General features: G+C 45.9%; 1 protein-coding gene across 2 annotated transcripts in view; it reads right to left on the bottom strand.

Moving 5' to 3' along the window:
- The window catches only part of SLC2A11 (solute carrier family 2 member 11), a 422,108-nt gene extending 398,094 nt beyond the window's left edge, over positions 1-24,014 (bottom strand). The window contains exon 1 of one of the 2 annotated variants that reach the window (XM_085633805.1): positions 23,928-24,014. Coding sequence is in view for 1 of the 2 variants with exons in the window: in XM_085633803.1 (XP_085489929.1) it covers positions 23,928-23,966 (39 nt within the window). In the remaining variant the exon portion in view is untranslated. The remainder of the gene's footprint in view (positions 1-23,927) is intronic. The other variant, XM_085633803.1, reaches the window with a different exon arrangement.
- Positions 24,015-24,689: the final 675 nt, after the last annotated feature.

Genomic DNA, 24,689 nt, shown 5'->3' with positions numbered 1-24,689 from the left:
GAATTAAAATCCCACCAGCCAACAAGTTGAAACAAAACTCAGTAGGATCCATCAAAATCCACTAGATGGCAGTGTTGACGAAAATTTAATAATGTAACTGTTTGTCACGTTGTTATAAGATGAATTAGGTATGTTGCGATCTCCTAGGTAAAACCACTTGACACCTTCTCTTGTCAAATTTCACGCCACACATCGCATGGAATTCCTGTGCAGCAAACATGAATCATGGATTGGAGCTAGGTTACCTGACTCATGTATACAACGCTCATGAATACAGCGCACATTGCTGTTAATTGACATCCCTCGCATTGGGCAACATTGCAGCTCACACGGTTCTGGCACACTAATCAGTGGAGCTCAATGCTTCACTGATGTCTTGTTCGAAATGGCGGCATGCTGAATGGACGCACGCCGGGTGGCTCAAGGCACGTCTATGGGTGACGACGTCAATTGGCAAAGCAATAGTGGTGGAATTGCTGCGACGTCAAAGAAGATACCAACCCGTGCGCACGGTTGCTGTAGAGCAGGTAAGGGCACGCGGACTGTGCATAGCACGCGCCCCCGTTTTCAAAAATTGCCCTGTTATGAAAAATTTTAACAGAGCACTACTGTTTTTCACGAACGACTCACAGTTAAACACATGGATGGTATAAAAAAAAACAACTGTACTCGCAAAGCGTCTCCCGAATTTTTGGCTTGTCTGCGGCGAATTAAATGTAAGAAAAAAAAACGGAAACAATGTCCCATGTCGATGAAACACACCCACAAGCAGCCAGTTCATGCAGCAAAAATCGGATAAATCCATGTGTGCTTCCCACATGTATGTAGTTCAATTGTAGAAAATAATTCAGGCATAACGATGTTTATGAGCAAACTCCGGTTGATGAAAGGAAAGTCAAACTTTACTTATCAGAGAATAATTCAAGCTCTTTGACAACAAGGCAGGTAGAATAGGCATCCACTGTTTAACCTGTGCTAGTACAATACTCAGGACAACATCTTGCACAGCGTGTTTAGGCATTTAGAATCACTACAGCAGTAGGCAGCAAAAAGTCTGAATGTTGGTGGGTTTTAGATTTCAGGCCGCTTTCTGTCACACACTTATGGGATTTTCTTTTTGAAGTTGAAAATGTCAATAATCCAACAAGTTACAAATTACTTGAGCCACACAACTTCCAACGCCAAAAACATACCTTGGTAGGCTGTCTGTTATAAAAGACACCGGTGGGGCATCCAAGGCGTGGATTAGCTTTGTTTTTCAGGCTCAGCTTGCTTCACTTAGGCGGAGTTTCATCAGTTCCTTAGGTTTTCGCGTGGTTCTTTACTTCTAATCGTCGCCACTGTTACATTGAAGAAAGTACTCTTGTAGGTAATGTAATCTAAGAGCCATAGGTGTAGTTAAGTAGATTTATTCATAGTAAGTAGGATGGTAAAGAAGGCCCCACCGGGAGCAGCATCCAGCTGCTCAGCCCATCTCACTCAAACTGACCACACTTCAAACCATGCATCCACGAACATTCCAATGACATCACACACACAGGCTGAGCAGCAGGGAGAAGAAGAAGACAAGGATATAACAGGCAGGGTCTTCACACATGCGCCTGGAGCCTCCTTGTAAGAAGGTAAGTTCTTTAGTCCATGTTGGGCCCTCAGTAATTAAAGACACATAATCATCACTTAGCTGGTGCTGTAATTCAACGCCTGCCAAGAGCCAGCGCACACACCAAAATTCCAGCGTTCACTCAACGTTTACACTGCATGTCCACACAGCTCATGCATAAATGGACACATCATGTCACTACATCATGCATTTACCTTACACACAGGACAACAAAGTCTTATGAAGTCACTACACACAGCTGTGAGATGCCATCATGAGTCTCTTGTTTTTCCCCAGAGCTGTTTAGGAGGTATAGAAGGGATTAAGATGCAGTGGCCCTGGACCCATTTTGTCCAACCTTGGGTACCACAGTGGGTAATGTGGTTAAAGCGCCAACAGCCCCACTGCCAAAACCAAAAATAAAATCTCAAAAGCTTACCACCCAAAAGGACACCCATGTGAAGTTAACAGTGCTTCCTCATATAGTAAGGAGTAGAGACAGTGATGACCTTGGGTCAGGTCACTGATGGCTTGTTAGCGACATGGCCCAGTGTTACTGAAGCACAACAACCAACACGATTGGTGTTCGGTCTTAGTGATAAGTCGATGTTGCGGTTAACCAGTAGCCACAGGGAGGCTGAAATGGTGCCTTTAGTTATTTGGGGCCGTTAGGATTATTTACCGGTTACGTCACGTTTTTCTAGTCACAGAAGCACTCTTGAGACCAGGGACCCACTGCAGTTACTGGTGGTAAAAGGTATAGATCGTAATTGGTGATCATTAGAGCTCGTTCGCAACTTTAAAAGTTGAGGATTCCAGAACCTCATGTTAGAAGAATGGTTCAGATTGTCTAGAATCAAAAACACCAACTGAAATAGATTCAGCAGAAGCTGAACCTATTCCAGGGCTATAATGATCAACGGCCTCCTTGGCCTTGAGGGCATAGAATGGGGGCACAAGCTATATAGGCCTCTTGAGTTCACTTGGGAAAGAAAAGTTATATTAGATGCCGTAGCACTGATCTCTTTATCATGAAAGCTTATTGCGCAGGTAGTAGTCCTGGCTATTGTGGAAAGTGTTTGTTAAAGCTAATGAACAAAATTGATCACTGAGGGAATATCGGAACCAAAAATATCATGTGGACAGAATATTGTATCAAAAATATCGAGGACCAAAATATCAAGAAGGTAAGTGCAACTAGGTAAGTATAGGTTTACTATTCTTAAGTCCACATCTATATACCTTGAAGATATATATATCATCATGGTACATATATGCGGAGTTATTTATAGTAAAATTTCACTTACCTATGGAAACTTACCTTTATGATATTTTTGTCCTCGATATTCTTGAAAAAATATTTTGTCCCATGATATTTTGGGTTCCGACATTCTGTCTAAACACCAAACAAAATGTCACTAAAACAACAAAATCAAGAAAGGGGAACCAGAGATAGGTTTATACCTAAACGTATCAACAAAAAGCGTTAATCGACAATAGCGTTCATCTGGTTATACTTGACTGGCTCCTATGCACTATTTATGGCTGACCACAATAGAGCACATGTCAGATAGAGAAACCAGCTTCATCTCGACCAAAAATGTTACCATCTGACTTAGTCTCTGAAATTAAAGCAAAAATTCTGATTGGGGCAATGCAGCAGGCTGTGGCCAAGAAGAGCTTCATGAGGTCAGATAGCCATGTGACTAGGTCCCAGTGAAGTCGTTGAATTTTGGAAGAAAAACACAGAGCAGGAGAAATACAATATTTGTGTTAAATGAAAGTCCCTGGTGATGGCTGATGCAGGTAAGAGCGGTGAGGCGGGTGAGGGGGGGAGTCGACAAAAGACGATGAAGGGAAATAAAATAAACAAAGCACTTACACTGTGCTTGCCGCTGTGGTGAGTGCAAGGTGTTTTTCTTTTTTTAAATTTTATTTTCTCTCATCGTGGTCTGTCCACCCCCCTCCCCTGCCCACCGCTCTTACTGGCACCTGCCGGCACTAATGGTCCCCCGCCAGCCATATACTTTTGGCAACTTCGCCCTGTGAAGATTTCTATGTTCGAACAGAGGGGTCTATTTACTAAGATTTTACACCGTTAACACAAAATCTTTTTTATCTATTTACTCTCAGCACTAAACTTGTGTAGCACTGGAAAATAACTTGAAAGTAATGCAAAACAGCGCATAGCGCTGCTCTGCATTACTTAGTGCCAAGGGGGCATACCATAAGTGGTGCATGGGCATTCCCATGCAACCACCCAAGCTTTTTGACGCTAAGCCCTACTAACTTAAAAAAGCAGACAGGGTTTATCATCAGAACATAGCGCCCAGTTCAAGTAAGCACCATAAAGGAGAAATGCTTTCATTTCTCCTTTCTTTTCCGATTTTGTATGTATGCTGCACTGTATAGAACATATACAAAGTGGGAAACGGATTAAAGTTAGTCTGAGTGTAGTATTTTGTACTAGAAGGCTTCCAGTACAAAACCTATGCTAGATGCACGCAGACACCCTTGCACTATGGTGCAAAGGTGTGTGAGTGGCGCTCAGCATTTAGTTTCAGCACCGGCGCTAGGAAGAAGGGAGGAGAGTGCCATATTTCAGTAAATATGGCTCGCTCCTGCTCTCTTCTTCTCGCGCAACGCGGCACAGCTTTTTTTGCCTGCTGCACTGCGTTATGTGAGATTTTAGTAAATCTTCCCCCAGTCTCTTATTTTGGAGCTTGGATTCCTTTAGCAGGGCAAGGCTGCAAGCGGTAGACAAACATGGCTACACAAGGCTGGATAGCGTCTCTGCGACGTTCCACTGAAACAGGTATGCAGCGGTAAAAAAACTTAGAGCAGGAGTAACCCGACTCTTTGGCTCATTGGCAACGTGTCTTTGTCAGATTGACTTGACAAGTCTGTCCCCATCCTCCATATGTAATGGGAGCCAAAAAAGTTTCAAAGTCACAGTTTTTTAAGGATGTAAGGTAAAGTACACTTTGCCACAGCCAAGGGTCTCAGGACCTCAAGAACAGCACTTTTGGGTCAAGACTCAGACCAGCAGAAACCACCAGCAGGGACCACGACTGGTCCAGTCGGAACTGGTCAGCTGGTCTCTTCAGGAAAAGGTCTTCTTGCAACTTGATGTATCCCTGTAGCTTAACAGGAGGTCAGCAATCTGATTACTGGAGTCCATTTATTTGTCCTGAGTACAAGTAGGAGCAGGACCAGCCCTTCAGGTCTCCTCACAGATCTCAACAATAGGTGGAGTCATCTTTCTATCTTCCATTGGTCCAGCAGTGTTCTAATGAGGGTGAACAGATGTGCCACAGTTATGTCTGGCACTACACTGTAGGTGGCAGTGACTCCTGGCCCTTCACTAACCAAAGGGGAAAGTTCCCTGGGGTAAACCTATCCACTTTTGCAACAGTTCCTGTGTGCCCTACTGCAAACAATCCCACAGTGACCCTCTCTACCTAAAACCAAGATGGCAGAACTTTTCCGACCCTGTGCAGTACTCCTGTGCCCAACCCAGGGAGATATTTAAACGCCCCCCTTGTCAGTTCAAACCAGTTCTGGAGTTAGCTCCTCTCACAATATGATTGATGCCAGCCTCAGTAGGTGAACAAAAGAGGTCCCTGCCCAGGTGCCAGCTAACATTTGCCAGTGACAGGGTAGGTCTCTTTGAAGCTAATCAAGTTCTTGGTCATGGCTCAGATGGTAATCCTACCAGAGGAACAGAACACCTCGCCACACCCAAGGCCTTTGTCTCAGCTCTAGGAGCAAGTTCACACCTTGTCAGGGCAGCTATTCAGCTCCTGGGTGACAGTTGGAGGTTATTTAAATGAGCTTCGAGATGGGCTAGCCAGGGAAAAGGTACCTTTCTAAATGTACCTTTTCTAAAATATGTATTGCAAATCTGCCTTTACCAGTGAATTGGGCTTGTAACAATGTTTTGACACTCCAAGAAAGAATTGTGTAGCTGTTGCCTAGCAGAATATAACATTATTAAATTGAATATTTATTAGAAATGTTGTTTCTGGTTGGCTGAGGTATGTACCCTGTTCAAGCATTAACCACAACCTAGTCAGGGTAAGTTTAATACACACTAAAAACGTTTTCTGAGCTCACCCTCTGGTAGCTTGGCACAGAGCAGTCAAGCTAAACATGAGGCAATGTGTAAAGTATTTGTGCACACACAATAACACAGTGAAAACACCAAAAAAGTACTCACACCATTTTAAAAAATATATATATATTTATATGAGTAAAACAAGACCAAAATGACAAACATCCAACCTACAGAAGTCAAGCTATAAATTTTGCAAGGTTAAATCAAATGTGGTACCTAGAAATCAATAGCTCATTTGGGGACATATGGTTGCGTTTGACTGGGGCAAATCCAAAAGTTCAGTCCAACTGCGATGGATCAAGGGACAGATACAGGAGTCACGCTGACCTGCTGACAGTACCTTGGATGCTTCAAAGCTCAGGGACGATGTGTTGAAAAATGCAGGCGATGCATCGCTGTCAAAGGCGAGGTGACGGTACCGAATTTGGGCAAAGTAGTTGATGAATCGATGTCAAAAGCGCCATGCGTCGGTTTTGAAAGGTCAATGTTCAACTGCTGGGCTGAAGGCGATTTGTTGGTTTGAAGCCGCGCAGGGCCAGGAATGCGTTGGAGTCAGGGTACAGTGCGTCACAGACTTCGGTGATGTGGTGTCTGAGCCTCACGCAGCAGCAGTGATTTGAAGGCGCTGCGTCGACAAAGTCGGGCCTGCGTTGTAAGTCAAGGTCATTGTGTCGCACACTCCACGGATTCTGTGCAGGCAGCAGCGCTGGGCTGATATTGCAGGGAAATGCACATGTTCAAAACGACACTTCAGTGCCGATGCATGGGTTTCTTAGGTTGCAGCACCTAACACGCACTTCCAAGGGCCCAGGACTGGATGTGGCACTAGTTGGCAGAAGAGGACTCAAAGGAGAGGAGCCCAGGTGATGGTATCAAGATGCAGGTGAAGTCTTTGATATCTCTGAGATTTCAGAGACTGCAGGAGAGCCGAACAAGCTCTTGGAGAACCTTTAGAGATACTGGATGTAGAGAGCCAAACCCAGTCTTTTTATTCCCAGGCAAGAAGCAGCTGGCAGCAGACCAACACAGCAAAGCAAGCAGCAAAGTGGCAGTCCCTCCTGGCAACAAAACAGCTCTTCTTCCTGGTAGAATGTCCTAAGTTCCAGAAGTGTTCTAAGTATATAGTGTCAGAGGTCCAGTACTTATACCCATTTCAGCCTTTGAAGTACAGAAATTTCAAAGTAAGGGCTTTGTAGGGCACAATACCCTGCCTTTCCTCGTCCTGGCTACAGACACACTACAAGGGAGTATGCAACTCTTTGTGTGGGGACAGACGCAGCCCTTTTCAGGTGCAAGTGTCAGCTCATCCCTTTCACTTTAGCTCAGGAAAACCCATCAGCTTGGTGATGGGCCATCAGGATATCCAGGGCACACCTCAGCTCCCTTTGCATGTCACTGTCTAGAGGGAATGCACAAACACCCGCTGTCACCCAACCCAGACATGTATTCCAGAGACAGGCAGAGGCAAAAAATTATTTAAATTAAGAACATTTCAACTTTCTAAAAGTGGCTATTTACACTTGCAATTTAAAAACCAACTTCACTAAAAGATGTGCTTTTAAATTGTGAGTCCAGAGACACCAAACTCATTCTCCCTAACTTTTCCCAATTGGACTTTACACTTGTAAAGTGTTACAAGGCAGTTCAAATGGTAACCTAAGGAAGAGATAGGTCTTGCTGCAGGACATGTAAAACTCCAAAGTACATGCCCTACCTTTTAAATACACTGCACCCTGCCCCTGGGGCTACCTAGGGCCTAGCTTACAGGTGACTTATATGTAATAAAAGGAAAGATTTGGGCTTGGAAGTAGGTGAACTTGACAGGTCAAAATGGAAGTTTAAAACTGCACACAGAGGCTCTGCAGTGGCAGACCTGAGACTTAAAGGGCTACTAGTGTGGGTGGCATAATCAGTGCTTCAGGCCCAGTAGTAGAATTTGATTTACAAGCCCTGAGCCCATATAATGCACTGTACTAGGGGCTTATCAGTAAATCAAATAGGCCAATCATGGAGAATTCAAATGCCATAACATTTTAGCGCACATGCACCTTAGCACTGGTCAGATCTGAAAAAATGCAAGAGTCCTAAAGCCAGCAACAACTAAGTCAAAAACAGAGGAGGAAGAAGGCAACACGTTTGGGCTAACCCTGCAAATAGGGCCAATTTCAACAATATCTTATCACAATACTTTTCTATAGATCAGCTAATCCTTCTGCAGTGAGTATAACTTTTGGGGTCCTTTCAGTGAAATATTTAACATTAAACATCACATGTCCTGCTTTTAATGTTTTACTTTTAAATATCATGCACCCTGCCTTATGGGAGGTAAGGCCTACTTGGGTGAACTTATTAATATTTAAAAGGAGGAGTCATAACTGCGAAAAATAGGTTATTTTGGCAGGTCAAATTTGCAGTTTTAAAAGTACACAAACAGGCTACAGTCCTGGCCCTGCAGTAACATTTGCACTAAATCCTTAGTGGGTGGCACAATGTGTTCTACAATCCACTAGGGATATTTAACTTAAAGGCCTTGGTACCCTTTGTACCATATAATAAGGACGTATAAGTAAGTTAAATATGCCAATGAGGAGTACAGCCAATTCCATCACAAAACTTTACAGAAAGAAAGTTCGGCCACCTCAGCTTCTTCCTGGAAAGTTTCAGGGTGTACATCAAGTGGGGAAGAGAAGAAAAGGGGAGTCCCAAAATGCAATTCCCCATGCTGTTCTCCACAGGAAAATTGAACAGACATACCACAAAAACAGCTGAACAGAATAACATCAACTTCGGCAGAAAGCTAGATCTTGGTCCAGAAAGAATGCATTTTGTGATTGGTGTAAATCCATCGGGGTATAGCTTCAGGGGAGTGTTTGAGGTGTTACACCCCCCTAATGTATTTCCTAATAAATAGTTGGGTACAGGTACTTTCAGTAGAGTATGGTGATGCATCTGTCAGATTTCACCTCAGATTTTGTGCATGCACACACTGACAAAAACACACTCACTCTTTTTCATCTCTGTTTTGAAAGTCCTAAAAAATTCGGATTATTTTACAAAATATTGTGGTTTTCACACTTAGTACTCCTACCAATCTGCATTCCTTATCCCTTTCACTGCCCCTTAAGACCCCCTTTAGTCCTACTTCTCTTATTATGTGTTTTAACAAGATGTCCCAACCTGATTGTTGGGAAATCTGTTGCTCGCACCCACCCAATCTTTATAACCAAGCTGCACCCCAGGAATTCATTCAGTAGTTTTTGATAAATTAAGGTTCAAAATATTTGTAGATCTAGATGGTTGGGTTCAGAAAAGCTAGTAAGAACTCCTGCAATCACCAGGCTGATGTGTTTGGCTGGGGGGGGGGGGGGGGGTATTTTATTTCCTGTTGCCCGACTCTATCCTGCAGGAGTGGGAAACTCCCACAGGAGCTCATGATGTGATTGGCTGGCCTACAGCCTTTGGCCCTGTGCTACAGAGTTTGGCATACTTACATAGGGTGATAGAATATTAGGTTACATAAAAAAAGGTTACAGTGACGTTATAGTTAGGTATGGTAATAATATCTTACTTTGTTTTAAAAAAGAAACCTCAGAAGTTTACTGAAAAAAACAAAGTTTAAAGTGATTTTATAGTAAGGTGAAAATGTTAGTTTAAACATAACATTTTAAACTAAAAAAGCCACAGAAATTCACCAGCTATAGTTATTTCAAGTAAATGTAACTCGCGCCTTCACCATGCACTATTTATCACTCAGAAATGACAACACTCATGACGTGTTCTATAACATCACTGATGATTACCAAATTGACATCACAGATGGCAACGCTGTGCATGGCGGGGGCATAAGTTATAGTTACTTGAAATACCTACAAGGCAGGTTGGAACAACGTTTGCCGAGCTATGAATCCAACTTTTGACCTACCTCCTTCTATTCCCTTCAGTTGATCTGTTTCACTCGGGGAGAGAAAGTGGTGCTCCACTCACATTGCAAGGAACACGAGACGAGACAGCCAAAGACCACAAAAAATACAAAATCTACTTTTCTTTATTTACAGCACAGAGTGAAATCCAAAATGTAATTGTGGGATACTGATAATTCTTTCTTTGATTTTAACGATGTTTTTGAATTGTAAATGAGAAGAACCACAATAAGTACAAGTTTCATATAGGATGAAACAGCCTCTGCTGTATACTATAAGGATATTGCAAGTCATGTAGGAGTTCCATGACCATACTGAATTCCTTTATAAGGTCTTGGAACTCTGAGGCGACTTACAATATCCTTTTCACATATGGCAGAGGGTATTGTATTCTGTATAATAGATGGTCACATCATAACACTTCCCTCAAATCACTTAAGTTCTGAGTAATTTATTTTTTCATATATAAGACATAATATGCTTTCTGACATGAAGAATAGAAGTGGAACCTGTTGCATCAAGTTAAACACATCACAAAGCAGTTAGTATTTTTTTTGCAAAAAGATATTAGAATCAGTGTAATTCAAATCAGATTTATAAATGATGTAGATCAGACTATGTAGAAAAATGCAGAGAGATTCGACCTTCCCTGTAAGGACCTACAGCATGCTCAAAACAAAACAGTTGTCATAAATATCACCTTTCTTGTGCTCAGTGTTCATTTTAGAAAAACAAAGTAGCATAAGGAAATGTCAGTTCTCTTTTCCATTGTTTAAACGGCAGCTCCTATGTTGCCCCATCACCTACTTTTCACCTTGGCTGCTGCCTCTGGTAGGAGACATTGTAATGTCTGTGGTGTTATGCTAAGGGCAGCCAAGGGGCTGCCTCATAAGGTCATGGTGTACACGATGGCTCATCTTCTCTTGCCTCGAGAGGGCCTGCACTCCTGCAGAATTTCTTGCATCGATAAACATAGGTGTCCCTCAGAAAACGTCAGCGACTTGCAGAGGTGAGTGTCCCAGTAAAGGCACGAGGCATGTGTCTGGCTGTATCTTGGCCCAAGCTCCTCTGTGACTACCGGCCTCAGGCAAAAATCAAGATTACTTGTAGCCTCTTCTCTCTCACGCTCTCTCACGCCCTCTCACGTCATACTCTGAGCTCTCATGCACAGCGAAGGAGGTGCCCACCAGCGCTGAGCAGCCTTTTTAAGGCCTGGTTTGACAGCAGAGCTGTCGCCAGACAAGTATGCAAGCATCAGTAGAGCTGTGCTTCAGCTCCGCCCACTTGGAGCCAGGAGTACATATGGACATCTTGGTGTGGTCTAGATAGGCCAGGAATAGTGAAAACATTTTCACCACTACATGCAAAACAGCCTTTTGCTTGCTGAAGCAGTTCCCAGGAAGCAAAATAAAACACGCTTTCAAACCTTTTGTAGTAACTTGCCATGACCACTAAGTGGCACCCTAATGCTGAGCATTTCCTGGGCATATGGAAGTACTGGCCATGTAAGTTGCACAAATAATCATAGTCAGGGCACTTGGAATATGCAATTGTGTGGCCCCAGTGTGTTCGTATAGTTATGCATCTGCCACTCTGGCCAAATATTCCACCCTTTACTGCTTAATTTGTAGATTGCAACAAAAAATAGTTTCTAACTCAACCGGCTCAAGTGTTTTGCCGAATGGTTCCATGGACCATGCAAAGGGAAACCATATACTGTCCAGACGATGCTTCGTATAGGTCATAAACTGCTACTAGTTAGGTGGCGGCCAGTATTAACATCCCCAACTGATGGACAGGGTAAGGGCTTATGGCGGTATCATGAAAAAATCCTGGTATTTTTTTTCTTTTTTTTATAACTCTTTTTATTAAACAGTTGCTCAGATCACATTTGCATTTATCATACAGGGGATAAACATATGTAAAATCCTGGTATATTTAAGTTTAATTTTCGTAGTATGGAAACGCTTGCCTTACCATGAAAAGTTTTTCTTCCTTATTTGTATACATTCATGACACACCGCAGACACAGTTCTTAAACCAGTAGTTATTTTAAGAAGGCACTCCGAGTACAGAAATTGACATTTTACTTCTCTTTTAAAGCTCTGATGACTTTTCCATCTAAGGAGGTTTTTGTGATATTGTCGAAAGTCTCCTTAAGCCCCGGTAAATAGCTCTCTTAAAGTTCCATCAGAAGAACTCTAATTCCTTGCCAGGTTATTGCCCTTGGTTAATCTGGGCGGCCTTGGAAAGGTGCAAGCAATATCTATCAGCAGTTGTATGTTGGATGGAACACAATACTCGGAGTCTCCATATAAAGAACTCCCTCCACCTGGCCCTCTCACTGGTGGTCATCCAAAGGCCCATAGTGCAGAGAGACATCAGAACTAGAAGCCAGCTCTAAATCACGATTGGGATTCTCAATACGACATAGACACACATTGCATTCCATGAACTGTGCGCATGCTGGCTTGTTTTATGCTGAGAGCAGCTTTGTGTGTTTTCCATGCACTCTGGGAGGTAAAAGGGGCAGTGTGAATGAAATGTTGTTACTGTGCTCCCAGCCACGTCATATTCATTTTTCGTGGTTGAATAACATTTCCCATAGCATCCGGTGAGCATTTATACGGTTCCTTCTTAAGAAACGTGTGTGTTGCAAGGCATTTGGATCACTTGTGTATCGATGTGTCTTAGAATGACAAAATAGCAACATAACACTCCCACAGAATGTGCTGCATAATGTGCATAATTTAGCAGAGCTTTCCGCATAACTTGTCACTCCACTGCTTCATAATTCCCTCATCGAAGTTAGGCAGAGAATGAATGCAAGCAGATATTATACAACCAGGAACACCTCTACATTGAGCTTAAATGTGTGGGAGATAATGCCACAATTGTTCACTGTACACAGGCCTCGCTGAGTTAACAGATGGTTGCAGCCAAGATCTGAAAACCGCAATGCATTATTGTTGAGCCAGTAGTCCTCTGCATGTTTCTGGAAAGCTGAGCCACCCTGCCCTGTTCAATCTTCTTTAACCTCCACAATCTCTGAGCCCTGTGCAGGTGGTGCCTCTTTCAATGGGTGTCACCTTGACAGATCCTAGCTGTGTTAAAGAAAGGTAAACCCAAAGTGTACCCTCTACCCACATGAAGGTGGCTACGCCCCTCACACCGAGCGATGTGGTGACTGGAGGTGGAAACTGAATTATAGGCCAAAGACACAGGTCTTTACCTGCATTCATGTCCCTACTGTACCTCCTGTGTTAAGATCTGTCCAGAAACCCTTTGGTATACCCTAATGCGTAAACTGCATGTGTGTGTGGGGTTGGTGTGTGTGTGGGCGCTAAACATGTATGCTGGGTGTCCATTCCAACAGAACGTGCATCCGCTGTACAAGGTGGTTGTAGGAAAGTGGGTTTCTATTGCCAGTCAAAGCTTTTATTTCGGTAAAATACCATAAAAAGACATAAATACATAAATACTTTAAAAAACATGATTAAATAACATTGTATAGAGTGAAATCCATTAAAACATTAAGACAGTTCTATAGAACAAACACAGTAAACACGAGATCTATTCCATGAAACGGGAAAAAAGTTAAAATTGATCCAGGGCCAGTGATATACACATATACCTCAAAGTACTATGATGATGATATAGGTAGTACTGAATCAGGGGGCTGAGTAGCAGAAGACAAAAATTTGGACCTAGCAAACCACATTGAGAGGAGGAATTTGGCCATTGCAAACACTACCAAAGGGGTGGTGTCATATTTCAGAATTCTGAACACCTCCTTGTAGTCCCTAAGGCCCCTAGACTTGCATAGCTGGATGATCCATTTTTTCCGTGCAATAGTGTATAAGGGGCAAAAGAGAACAACATGCAACTCTGTTTCGCGAATACCAGAGCATAGGGGGCAAGAGCTAGCGGGGTTTGCAACGTTAGACCATCTATGGGTGAAATCTCTCAGTGGAAGGGAACCGTGTCTAAGCTGTATGTAAAGTTTCTTAGCCAGAGGAGGTTGGATCACGTCTAAGAAGACTTCAAATTGGGGACTACACTTAATATCCAGAAAGGTATCAGTGAGCCTACCCAGGGAGGAATGGAGTAGGATACCCTTCCTAAAAGATTTCAAAACCTCCCTCAATGAGTTCTTCGAAAATGTACGGCAGGTCACTTCCGGGGTGGAGCATAAATTCCCCATCCCAATTAGGTTGCAAAGGTTCTTTATGTGGGCAAGCCAGGGGATCTTATCCGAATTACCCCTTGCCATAATGTCACCGAGATCGAGCCTATAGCTTTCCAACTCGGGCGTTGACCAAAGACGCCTCCAGAACTGAAGAGGACGATTCAGGGCAATCTCTTCTATGGGAATCAAACCTAGATCCCATCTCAGAGGGATTAGTGGGGTGCTGACAGGTAGTTTCAGCAATCTCCTGATGAAGGAATTCTCAATAGATGAGAGGGAGGCGGGGGTGGAGTATCCCCATAATTCAGCACCATATAGTGCTCCTCCTCTGGCTTGTGTTTTGTAGATTTCCATCGGGGGGCCCAGAGGTTTGCACGAAGAGTTATTAAACACCTTCAGGATACCCCCCACTGATTGGGCTAGTCTCAAATTTGCCTTTGCCAAATGGGAACCCCAATTCATTTTATCATTAAGGGTCACCCCCAAATAGTCAAACGTGGCAACCCTATCCAACTCAACCTCTCCCAGTTTAGGGTGGGGGCAATTAAGCGAATTAGAACCAAACACCATAAATTTGGTCTTAGAAAGGTTCAGTTCCAGATCCCTGATTTTGCAAAAAGAGCAAAAGGCCTCTAATGTACGCTGTATGCCCATGTAAGATTGAGATAGCAAGAGCGTATCATCAGCGAACATCAGGGCCGGGACCTTACGTCCCGACAAAACAGGGGAGTCCAGGTTAGCGGAGCGCAGAAGATACTCTATCAGCCCATTGATGAAGAGGGAGAAAAGGGTGGGGGCCAGGACACAGCCCTGCCTCACACCCTTCTCTACCGGAAATGGCCTAGAAAGTTCCCCGCCTCTCCCATATCTCACCCTTGCATAGGTGCCTAGGTGGAGTCGTTTGAATAGGTGGCAATGATAGGGGGGGGCACCCATCTCTAGCAAAATGGCCCAGAGTTTTTCCCTTTGCACCATATCAAAAGCGGACCGAAGGTCCACAAAGATCAAATACAAATTACCAGCACCCATGCTGACTGTTTTCCAATAGATCAAAAGTAATCTAAATAGTTGATCAATAGTAGAAACCTTAGCTCGGAATCCCGCCTGTAGGGAGGTTAGAATATGTTGATCCTCCATCCAGAACTGCAGTCTGGATAATAGGACTCGGGCAAACAGCTTCTGAAGAACATCAATCAGGCTTATGGGGCGGTAGTTGGCTGGGTCCAATGGGGAAGATTTTTTGTGGATGGGAATGATTTCTGCACCCAACCAGGTGTCCGGGATTCTAAGGCCCTGCAAAATAGCATTAAAATATACACATATATAAGGTGCCCAAATTTTTACATCACTTCGGTAGAGATCACCGGGGATCTTGTCGAGCCCCGGAGCTTTCCCTACCGAAAGGGAATTGAGGGCCAATTCAATCTCTGGGAGGGAAAAGAGGCTAGACTCAATTTCTGCCTGGCTCAGCAAGTCCATTGCAGTATCAATCTGTGTGAGGCCTGCATCGTTGCTGACCGGAGGGTTACTGGCCGAGAAGAGGGGTTGGAAATGGGCGAGCCAGACCTCCTCACTAAGATTAGGAATAAATGCTGGGGTACTGGCTACCGAGCCCGATCGAACAATGTTCCAAAACGCCCTCGAATCACGGTCTGCTAGAGCTTGGAGTAAATTTTGCCACCTTAGATCCTCCCACTCGGCTTTTGCTTCCTTGATCAGGTCTTTATAGGTGGCCCTGGCTGCCCGGATACTGGACAGGGTACCCTCTTTCACTTCTACTAGCAGGGCAGACTTAGCCCGCCTACAGGTACCATTGAACCAGCGCTCGGGCCTAAGAAGCCTTGGTTTTGAGGCCGTGGGGTTATAGAAGAAGAAGCTAGCCAAACTACCAAAAAAATCCTTGTGGATAGTCTGGAGTTCGAAAAAACGGGACTGCGGAATATCCCCAGCAGGACTCAAAAGATGGAAGACTGCTTCCAAGGAGCAGGTCACGGCACTATATACATCAGCCAGCTTTAGATCATCAGACGCAACCCTTTCCCACCTGATCCGTCTGCCACCTGCCACTAGGACCAAATTCTCACTATGTAATGGGGATTGGGGCCTAGAGGATTCACTACCACCTAGATTGTTAATCAATTCCAGAGACAGTAGGTTGTGATCGCTGTCGGCCCGTGGGATAATAGAAAAAGAGGCCAAATGGCCCCAGAATTCTACGTTCACCAAAACATAGTCGATGGACGAACAGCTCCCAGCTCTGTTAAAGGTGAAAGACCCCGGGACGTCCGGGCAGAGTCTACCATTGCAGGCCCGCAAGGAGTGTGCAATGGTAAGCCTATTAATCTCGAGGGCAAGGGGGGAGAGACGTTTGGCCGGGTGGGAAATAAGATCAGGGATTAGATAGATTTCGTCCTCCTCACAGGTGGGGGAAGGGATCCCTGGAAGGGGTTCGAAGTGGCAATTAAGATCTGCTCCAATTAGTTTATGGGACGCCTGTGGAAGAGAATGTAGAACATTTTCCAGGGCGCCCAGAATCGACAAACCTAACTGAACCGGCTGGGGGCGCAAGTACACATTTATAACTACTAGTGAGTAGCTAGCAGGAAAGGTTAGTAGGAGGCATAGAATATCAGGGGACTTTGAATCCAATGGCTTTACTGAACACCCCAGGTGTGTTGCAACCCAAACAACTAGCCCCCCTGAAGGTCTCCCTCGCAACCCCTGAACTGCTGGGGCTGCAAAAGATGCATAACCCACCCTCCGTGGTATAGACCGTAGCCAGGTTTCTTGAAATATACAGATGTCATATTTGTCCATTAACTCTCCCCACTCGGGATCAGAGAGTTTGGACTCTAAACCGGCCACATTCCAGGACCCAACTAATGGTTTCCGGTGAGGTATACAGGGTGGGCTGTCAACCGGAGGGATGGGAGAGGGGGGGCTGTGGGAAGCAGAATGCACAAGGGGGTTCGACCCTAGAAAACCCACTGGTGCGCTGGGGGACAGAGACGATGGAGAAGGGGGCCCGGGGCCACTCACCGATCCCGGGGCAACCGGGGGCACCATCGTCATTGTATCATAAACATCCTCATCCTGGCTCCCCCCCACGGGCATAAACTCTCCCTTACAAGGACTCGGATGTAGTGGTCAATCCACCGCATTTAACGCACCAAAGCGGTTTTCAACCGGGATGTTAAAGTGCGAATTGTGTGGGGCCTGGTGGAAGTAAGGTAAATCAGCTGAGACCAGAGTGTTGGAGATGGAATAAAAGTACCCCAAATGCAATGCCTCAATAGCACCCCTTCTGTAGTGCCCTCCCTGCATCAGAATGTGATCTACTACTCTGGGGTCCCTAAAATTAATCAGGACACAGTCCCCCCCTATGTCTTTTGAGCGGGTCCCTAGCCAGTTAACCCTCCGAACGTGAAGGATCTCCCCTCTCCCTACTCCCTTTAATGGTCTATTTTTGGACAGCCAGTGGATGACTTTATTTTTTAGTTCAAGATAGGATTCCCCCCTTCCATTCATTACCGAAGGAACTCCTGTAAGGACGATCACATAAGGAGCTGCCTCCGGGGGAAGCTGGACCAGAAGATGAGAATCCTCCAAGCTCCGGAGGGGTCGGTCCCCCCCCTCAGGTAGGCGGGATCCGACCCCGTCTATATTCCGAGAAACTAAATCCCTGCAGTGAGTTGGCTGCTCATGTGTTGGAACGACGGTAGGGACTCGGGGCACAGTCAGGGACAAATGAGGACCAGCGTTGAAGGAGGGGGCAGTTGGATGCACCATAGAGGGCTGGCCCAGATCCGTGGGCACCGGGATCGGGGGTAAAGGTGGCTGAGATTGGGGGGTAGAATTAGTTAGATTTACTTGGGAACTAGCACCCTCCGAACTGCCCGAGTTGGTCTTAGGGTCCTGGATTGACTGCTTCTTCCCAAATCCTTTGGAGTTAACTAAGGAAACCAACCTGTCAATTCTAGATGACAGGGATTTAGCCAGAAGGTTTAGAGATTGGTCTATGTGTGACTGGAGCTCAATTAATAGGGTAGTCGCCCAGGTCGGAGGGATAGAAGTAGGGGGGTGATGATGAATCAGGGCCGAAAGGGGAGAGCTATCTGGAGCAGGGGCTGGTAAGAGTCTCCTTTTTCTCAATTTCTGTTTTTTTTGTTTTTTCCTTGGCTTAACCTGCTTTATAGGGGCCACAATAGAAACAAAGGAGGATGATGATAACCCCTCTTCCACTAGAGCTGGCTCATCTATTTGAGCCTGAGCGCACGGTAGTTGTGTGAATGAGGGCAGCATAGAAGACATAGCATCAGGATCCACCTGGTATGAGGAAAAATCAGACAATCCATCTAGAGGGGGGGCCATATTGAATGCCGGTGTAATCGACAGCCGTTTTTCTGTATTTTCAATGGCTGTAGCCACCACCCCAATTGTCTTTTGCAGCATCTTGTCTATCGCTGTAAGACTAGGGATCTGAGAAGTAGAGTTCGCTAGCTGTCTAGTCATCGGACGACTAGCTGTAGGTTTGGAGTGCTTCCCCATGATACTAGTGTGCCCACAACACTAAGCAATGAAAAACTTATGGCACAAATCAGTAAAATCCAACAATAAAAAGGAAGACACTCTAATCCAAAAAGAATGACTGACTATAATAAGTAAAATGGAAATAGCCAAGAGAGTTCAAACACTACTGATCCGAGGAGGTCAAGGGGGCGGGGCCTCCGCTGCTCTCACTGCCGCCGCTGCTCCTGGTGTCTCCCGTTGGTGTCAGAGACTCTATGCCTGCAGGTGAGGGTCCCCCAAAGCGATGCGCGTCCCCAATTAATCCAACACAAAAGGGGAACACCTCCTAGCATCCAAGAGTTATGAAATAGTACAGTGGAACAACACAGGTGTCTTCTGGGTGCTGTAGTTCCAAATAGGATTCAACGTAACAGGAAGCGTCTTATATAGCGTCTTATATAGCGCTGATTATGAATGTCTCCCACCTACGAGGTATACGTGGCATTAACTTGCTTGTAGCAGCGTAGTGGTAGTGTAAAAACACAACAGTTATTCACAATGGGAGTGCGTTCTGACTCCCGATTATCAGCAGCGCTCAACCGCGTAAAACAGCGCTCGTCAGCGCAGATTAAATCAAAAAGCGGAGGAGAGTTTAGGCAAGATGCGCTCCGATTATGAGCTCAAACAGGAAAAAATAAACTCTCTCTCTCATGAACATGAAGGGAAGATAAGGCTCTGCTTTAGCGCTTCTTCACGCTCGTAAACATACCCAAAATACAGTCTTGCATCCTCTCGTCACCGGTGCGTCCGTGCGTGTCGGAGATTCCAAACGCTTCAGACTTACAGCGGTACCATTGAAGGGGCAGGGAACTCTTCCAGTACGAAGCAGGTCCTTGAACGGCGTTCTTTGCTGGCAATGAAACAGGTCAGCGGCGTCTCTCGAACTCTCCGGAACGGACGAAACAGGAAGGGGGCGTGGTCCTCTCCAGTCAACTATCCCGCAGAAAGCACTGCCGATCCCATGTCAATGCCGCTAGGTAGGACTTACAAATATAGGTCGGAATATTAGAAGAATATCCCTCCATTTGGCACGCCTTCCGTGTCTGCCGGAATCTCCACAAATTGGCTGTCGTGGTTCTCGGATCCAACAATAAGGCTGAACAGCATGCGCGCCTTCCTCCACCAAACTCTTATTGGCCGAACCAGTGCCCGTCCCTGCCGCTGCTTCTCCCCCTCCAACTATTTCCCCCCTCCTGCAGCGGCACTGGAGCTGGTGGTCTGTGTGGCTTCGCAACCCATATACCAAGCAAGCAAGCAGATATTATACAACCAGGAACACCTCTACATTGAGCTTAAATGTGTGGGAGATAATGCCACAATTGTTCACTGTACACAGGCCTCGCTGAGTTAACAGATGGTTGCAGCCAAGATCTGAAAACCGCAATGCATTATTGTTGAGCCAGTAGTCCTCTGCATGTTTCTGGAAAGCTGAGCCACCCTGCCCTGTTCAATCTTCTTTAACCTCCACAATCTCTGAGCCCTGTGCAGGTGGTGCCTCTTTCAATGGGTGTCACCTTGACAGATCCTAGCTGTGTTAAAGAAAGGTAAACCCAAAGTGTACCCTCTACCCACATGAAGGTGGCTACGCCCCTCACACCGAGCGATGTGGTGACTGGAGGTGGAAACTGAATTATAGGCCAAAGACACAGGTCTTTACCTGCATTCATGTCCCTACTGTACCTCCTGTGTTAAGATCTGTCCAGAAACCCTTTGGTATACCCTAATGCGTAAACTGCATGTGTGTGTGGGGTTGGTGTGTGTGTGGGCGCTAAACATGTATGCTGGGTGTCCATTCCAACAGAACGTGCATCCGCTGTACAAGGTAGTTGTAGGAAAGTGGGTTTCTATTGCAGTATCCCCCCCATTTTTTGCCACATGTTTAATGCACTATGACGTGATGTGCCCTGGGTCCCTGCCAATCAAGTTCCCAGGGCCTGTGTTCTTTACCAAAACTACACCTTTGTACCCCCAATTGGCATCTCTCTGGCCACATGTAAGTCCCTTGTAAAAGGTACCATGGGTACCACGGGCACTGTGGCCAGGGAAGGAGGCCTTTAAGGGCTGCAGCACTTACTGTGCCACCCTTAGAGGCCCTGTACCTTTACACACACACTGCCATTGCAAGCTGCATGTTTTGGTGCAGAGAAAAGTGAAGAGTCAACATGGCACACATACCTGTGCGCCATGCCTGCAACCCACTGCCTATGGTATAGGTAAGACTCCCCTCTAGCTGGGTGCACTATGCCGCTAGTGAGGGTACAGTTGCATGAGCACTGTACCCCTACAGTGTCTAAGTCCATTCTTAGACATTGCAAGTGCAGTAAAGCCATAAATAGTATATGGTCTGTGAGTTTGTCATTACGAACTCCACCACACTATAATGGCTTTACTGAATTCTGGGAAGTTTGGTAGCAAACCTCTCAGCATAATAAACCCACACTGATGTGTGGGACACGTATTATACAATGCACTCAGAGGGCATCTTAGAGATGCCCCCTGAAAAACAACCAGTCTCTGGTGGGTTTCCTGACTGGTAAACACCAGCCTGCCATCACGAGACAAGTTTCTGGACCCTTGGGGTGGGAGCCTTTGCTCTCTGAGCCCAGAAACAAAGTCTTTCCTGGGCTGAGGTGTTCACACCTCCCCCAGGTCAGGAAGAGCCATCTGTGGCAGGGGACCTTTAAAGGCCTTGCCGCCTTTACAATCAACCCCTACCCTCTCCTGGTATCAAGCCCCCTTCCTGTCTCACCCACTTTTCGGCAGGAATACAGGCAGGAAAAATTAGAACAGCCCAGGAGGTGTGTCCACTTTTGCCAATCCCACCCCTCAGGTGGCGGAGGCGAGGTGAAGCCCACTCTTGAGTACCCGCCATCTTGCAGATGGCAGGCACTCTCCAATCAGGATTAGGGATTGTGCTCACTCCCCCACGTGGGGTGAGCACACCAAAGATGTAGTCACCCTAAGGTCAGTAGCCCATTGGCTATTAACCTGAGACCCCTAAAACGCCCCCTAAATACAGTATTTAGGGGGCAGCCCTGAACCCAGAAATCAGACAAGAAAGAAGAAGAAGGACAGAAGAGCCGTGCTGAAGTAAGAAGGCCTGTCCCGACCTCGATGTGCTCCGTTGGAATCCCAGTGTGTACTGCAGCCAGCAGCCCCCCAGAACCCAGAGGACCTGCCCTGCCTTCCCTAAAAATACTTTGTCTCCCGCAACACCGAATTTGCTCACCAACAGACTTTGGCTCAGGGCAAATCTGTGAGTCTGCACAACTCAGCAACCGACACCCACGGCCCGAATTCGAGTGGACCAACATCACAAGGAGGTCTCTTGGCGATACTTACCTGGGATCTAGTGATCCTTGGCCTACCTCAAGTCTCCTGACAACGCCTGCAGCCCCTATCTGGAAAATCCCCCCGACCGCGACTGGAACTGGTAAGGAAAACCCGACACCAAAAGACACCCCTGCACCGGATGCCCCACGGCCTTGTGTGGCCCAAATGACTGTGTCCCAGCATCCCTTGACATCCCAACTTACCTCTCCAACTGGTGGTCACCTCCAGAAGATCTTCGTGCCCGAACCTGCAGTGTTTGTTCTGACAAAGCTTCCCCATTAAATCTAACAGGGCTCCCGATGTCTATCCAGCACCCTTCACCCGGCCACCCCTGTGCCGCAGTGGGTGCACCTTGTATGCTATCTTGGATCCCGCTTTGCCCTGAGCTAAACCCTAGAAGCTTTGCTCCCACATCCAAGTGGCGTGCCCGTGAGCAGCCAACAACTGGAGGCCCCCTATCTCTCATTGGATAACATTGGGCATCAGCCCTCTGCACCCGACCGCCCTAGTGCTGCTGAGGGTGCTCTTTGAGTCCATCCTTTACCCGGGGGAACCCTGGTTCTAACCCCAGAAATTTAACTCCCAAGACTGATTACTCATCTTTAAACTGATAACCTGATTTTCTCCCATAGGACTGTGGAAAAGGTTTTAAGTGTGGAGTTGAAAAGTGTATGAAAACCTAAGAAACTGTGTTTTAAGAAAAACTGTTTAATTACCCTTTATCCAGGAAATGTCCCAGTGTGATATCTATAAAGCAAATGTGGATGCTGTTCCTCTAAAGGTAATGCCTAGTTTATTATTAGAAGGGACAAGACCACCCACCAACAGGGAAGTGGTGGTGGTGTGGAGATACTAGGAGGAAAGGGGGGATAGAGGGGGGATCCCGCTGTGGCAGAACTAGGGTCCTTACACACCCAGCAAGCTAGGTGTCATGCTTCATCATCTGGACCTGCTCCTCGTCGGGTCAGCGGTGCAATACCCGACGGTCACCCGCGAAGGGGCTCTTTTTTGGAGATCTTTTGTTCCTTAGCCGTATGATGAAGTGGGGGGGGGGTGCGGCCCGTGCGAGTTTAGATATAGTGAAGTGCAGTGAGTGCGTTAAAATAGGTTAGATATTCCAAATAATATTTTTATTCAGGTTGGTAATCTACCTTGTTAAAAACGTGTAGAGGGACAGCTCCCCTGACGTGAGGGTTCAGTTGAAGCTATGCTCATCTCCTGGGGTCAACCTAGTGGTTGCTCAATACCGTGGCAATTCTTCAGGACCTAATAAATGTAAACTAAATCTATCTACACTCAATGGTGCAGCTAATAGCTAACTACCAAAGAAAACACTACAACAAATCTCTCCAGTAGTGCTGTTCAATGACCTAGAAAAACAGTATGAACAAAGATGCAGTAAGTTCTCCTGTCAGATAACGTGAACATCTCTGTATTGGTTGCATATTGTTCACATCAAACCTCCTAGATTTCTCCTTACAAATATCAGAAATTCCTTTGCGGACTAGGCAAAATAACAATACACAAATTATACGTGAGTCGGGGGTGTAATACCCATCCCAAGTGCATGTTTAAAAACATCTAAAAACAGTCAGGTCTATTGTCAGGAACCGGTAGTGGAAAGCAAGGAACAGTAGTTAAAATTGGCCATAGCGACAGCTGGCAAACGCATTATGCTGAAGGTTAGGCTGGGGCTTCCATTCTAAGAAGGCACATGCATAGTCTAGATAGGGAAACGATCTATCGTAATGGGACCCACCTTCCTCATTTATGAATGGCGCCTCTTCCGGTACAGTGAATCTCTCAAGACAACTCAAATAGTGGTGTCCTGAAAGATAATGTTAAATGCAGAAAGGTACATGGTGCATGGGTTAGTGAGGCACGGGCGAATCTAGTTGTTACCAAATCCATCCTCTCATCATAGCGAGCGGACAACAAATACGAAGTGAGCCTGCCTGCCCCTTGTTCCAAATCCCACCGGTAAAGGCAGCGGCGATCAGGCGTGAGTAACACCACTGCCCTAAGTGCAACTATGGAGTAGAGCCAGTGGTCACAATGCCCAATGCCCAGCCAGTCCCCCCGGGGGGACGGAGGATCGGAAGAAGGGAAAAGCACGGACCCAATCGCAGTGCCTTCAGCGCTCAAAATATAGAGAGTAACCAAAGTGGATCACAGCCTTTTTGCATGTCAGATACTCACATCTCCAGCGGGGGACCGCAGTAGATCACCTACCCACATCGCCTGTACCGGGATGAATTCTCCCATATCCAGGAGAAGTTAAAGTATCATTTCTAGGTCACGTGCAAGTTAGAGGAGGCGGGCGGCATCCAATCACCCTCATGGACTGCAACTCTCGGAAAGGCACCTTGATGGGACGCGATAGCGGCCATCTTAAAGTGTGTAAAAGGGCATGTATTCTATTGGTAGCCAAGGAGTCCTAACTACACTGTTCGAATGTGAGTGGCATGTCCTAACAGATCGATGCTGAGAACAAGACAGCAGTCGGTGGATACTGTCTGCAAGAAACGTGTAAGAGCGCAATGTGGGCGGGCTATTCACATGAGTGTAGGATACAATATTGCGTGTACATAACTCCCCTTGGTAGATGGATGTCCATAATGTATATATTTAAGTCAGTTGTCAATGTACCGTTCGCCAAGATATCGAAATGGGAAAATCGGTCAATGCATGCAATCAGAAAGTGCCGAATGGCGGGTCATGAAAGAGGCGGTGGGTGAACATGCCTTTAGATATCTATTGGTTGCGGATGGAGATCCCGCAATCGTTAGACTGATCGGGGCGGTCAAACCCCCCAGGAGTATGCGTGTAATAGTGTAGTTTGATATATCAAAAGGGCTTAAAAGTCCTAGCTGTTGTCATATGCAGTGTTGTACAGCCATATTAGTGAAACCAAGGTCAATTCACATTGTGGAGCAGTTATCAACGTCAATGTACATGTAT

The sequence above is a fragment of the Triturus cristatus genome, chromosome 11 (assembly GCF_964204655.1).
Source record: "Triturus cristatus chromosome 11, aTriCri1.1, whole genome shotgun sequence".
In the NCBI taxonomy this organism is placed as follows: Eukaryota; Metazoa; Chordata; class Amphibia; order Caudata; family Salamandridae; genus Triturus; species Triturus cristatus.
Note: the sequence above shows the minus strand (reverse complement) of the source record. Positions and strands in the feature narration are given on the sequence as shown.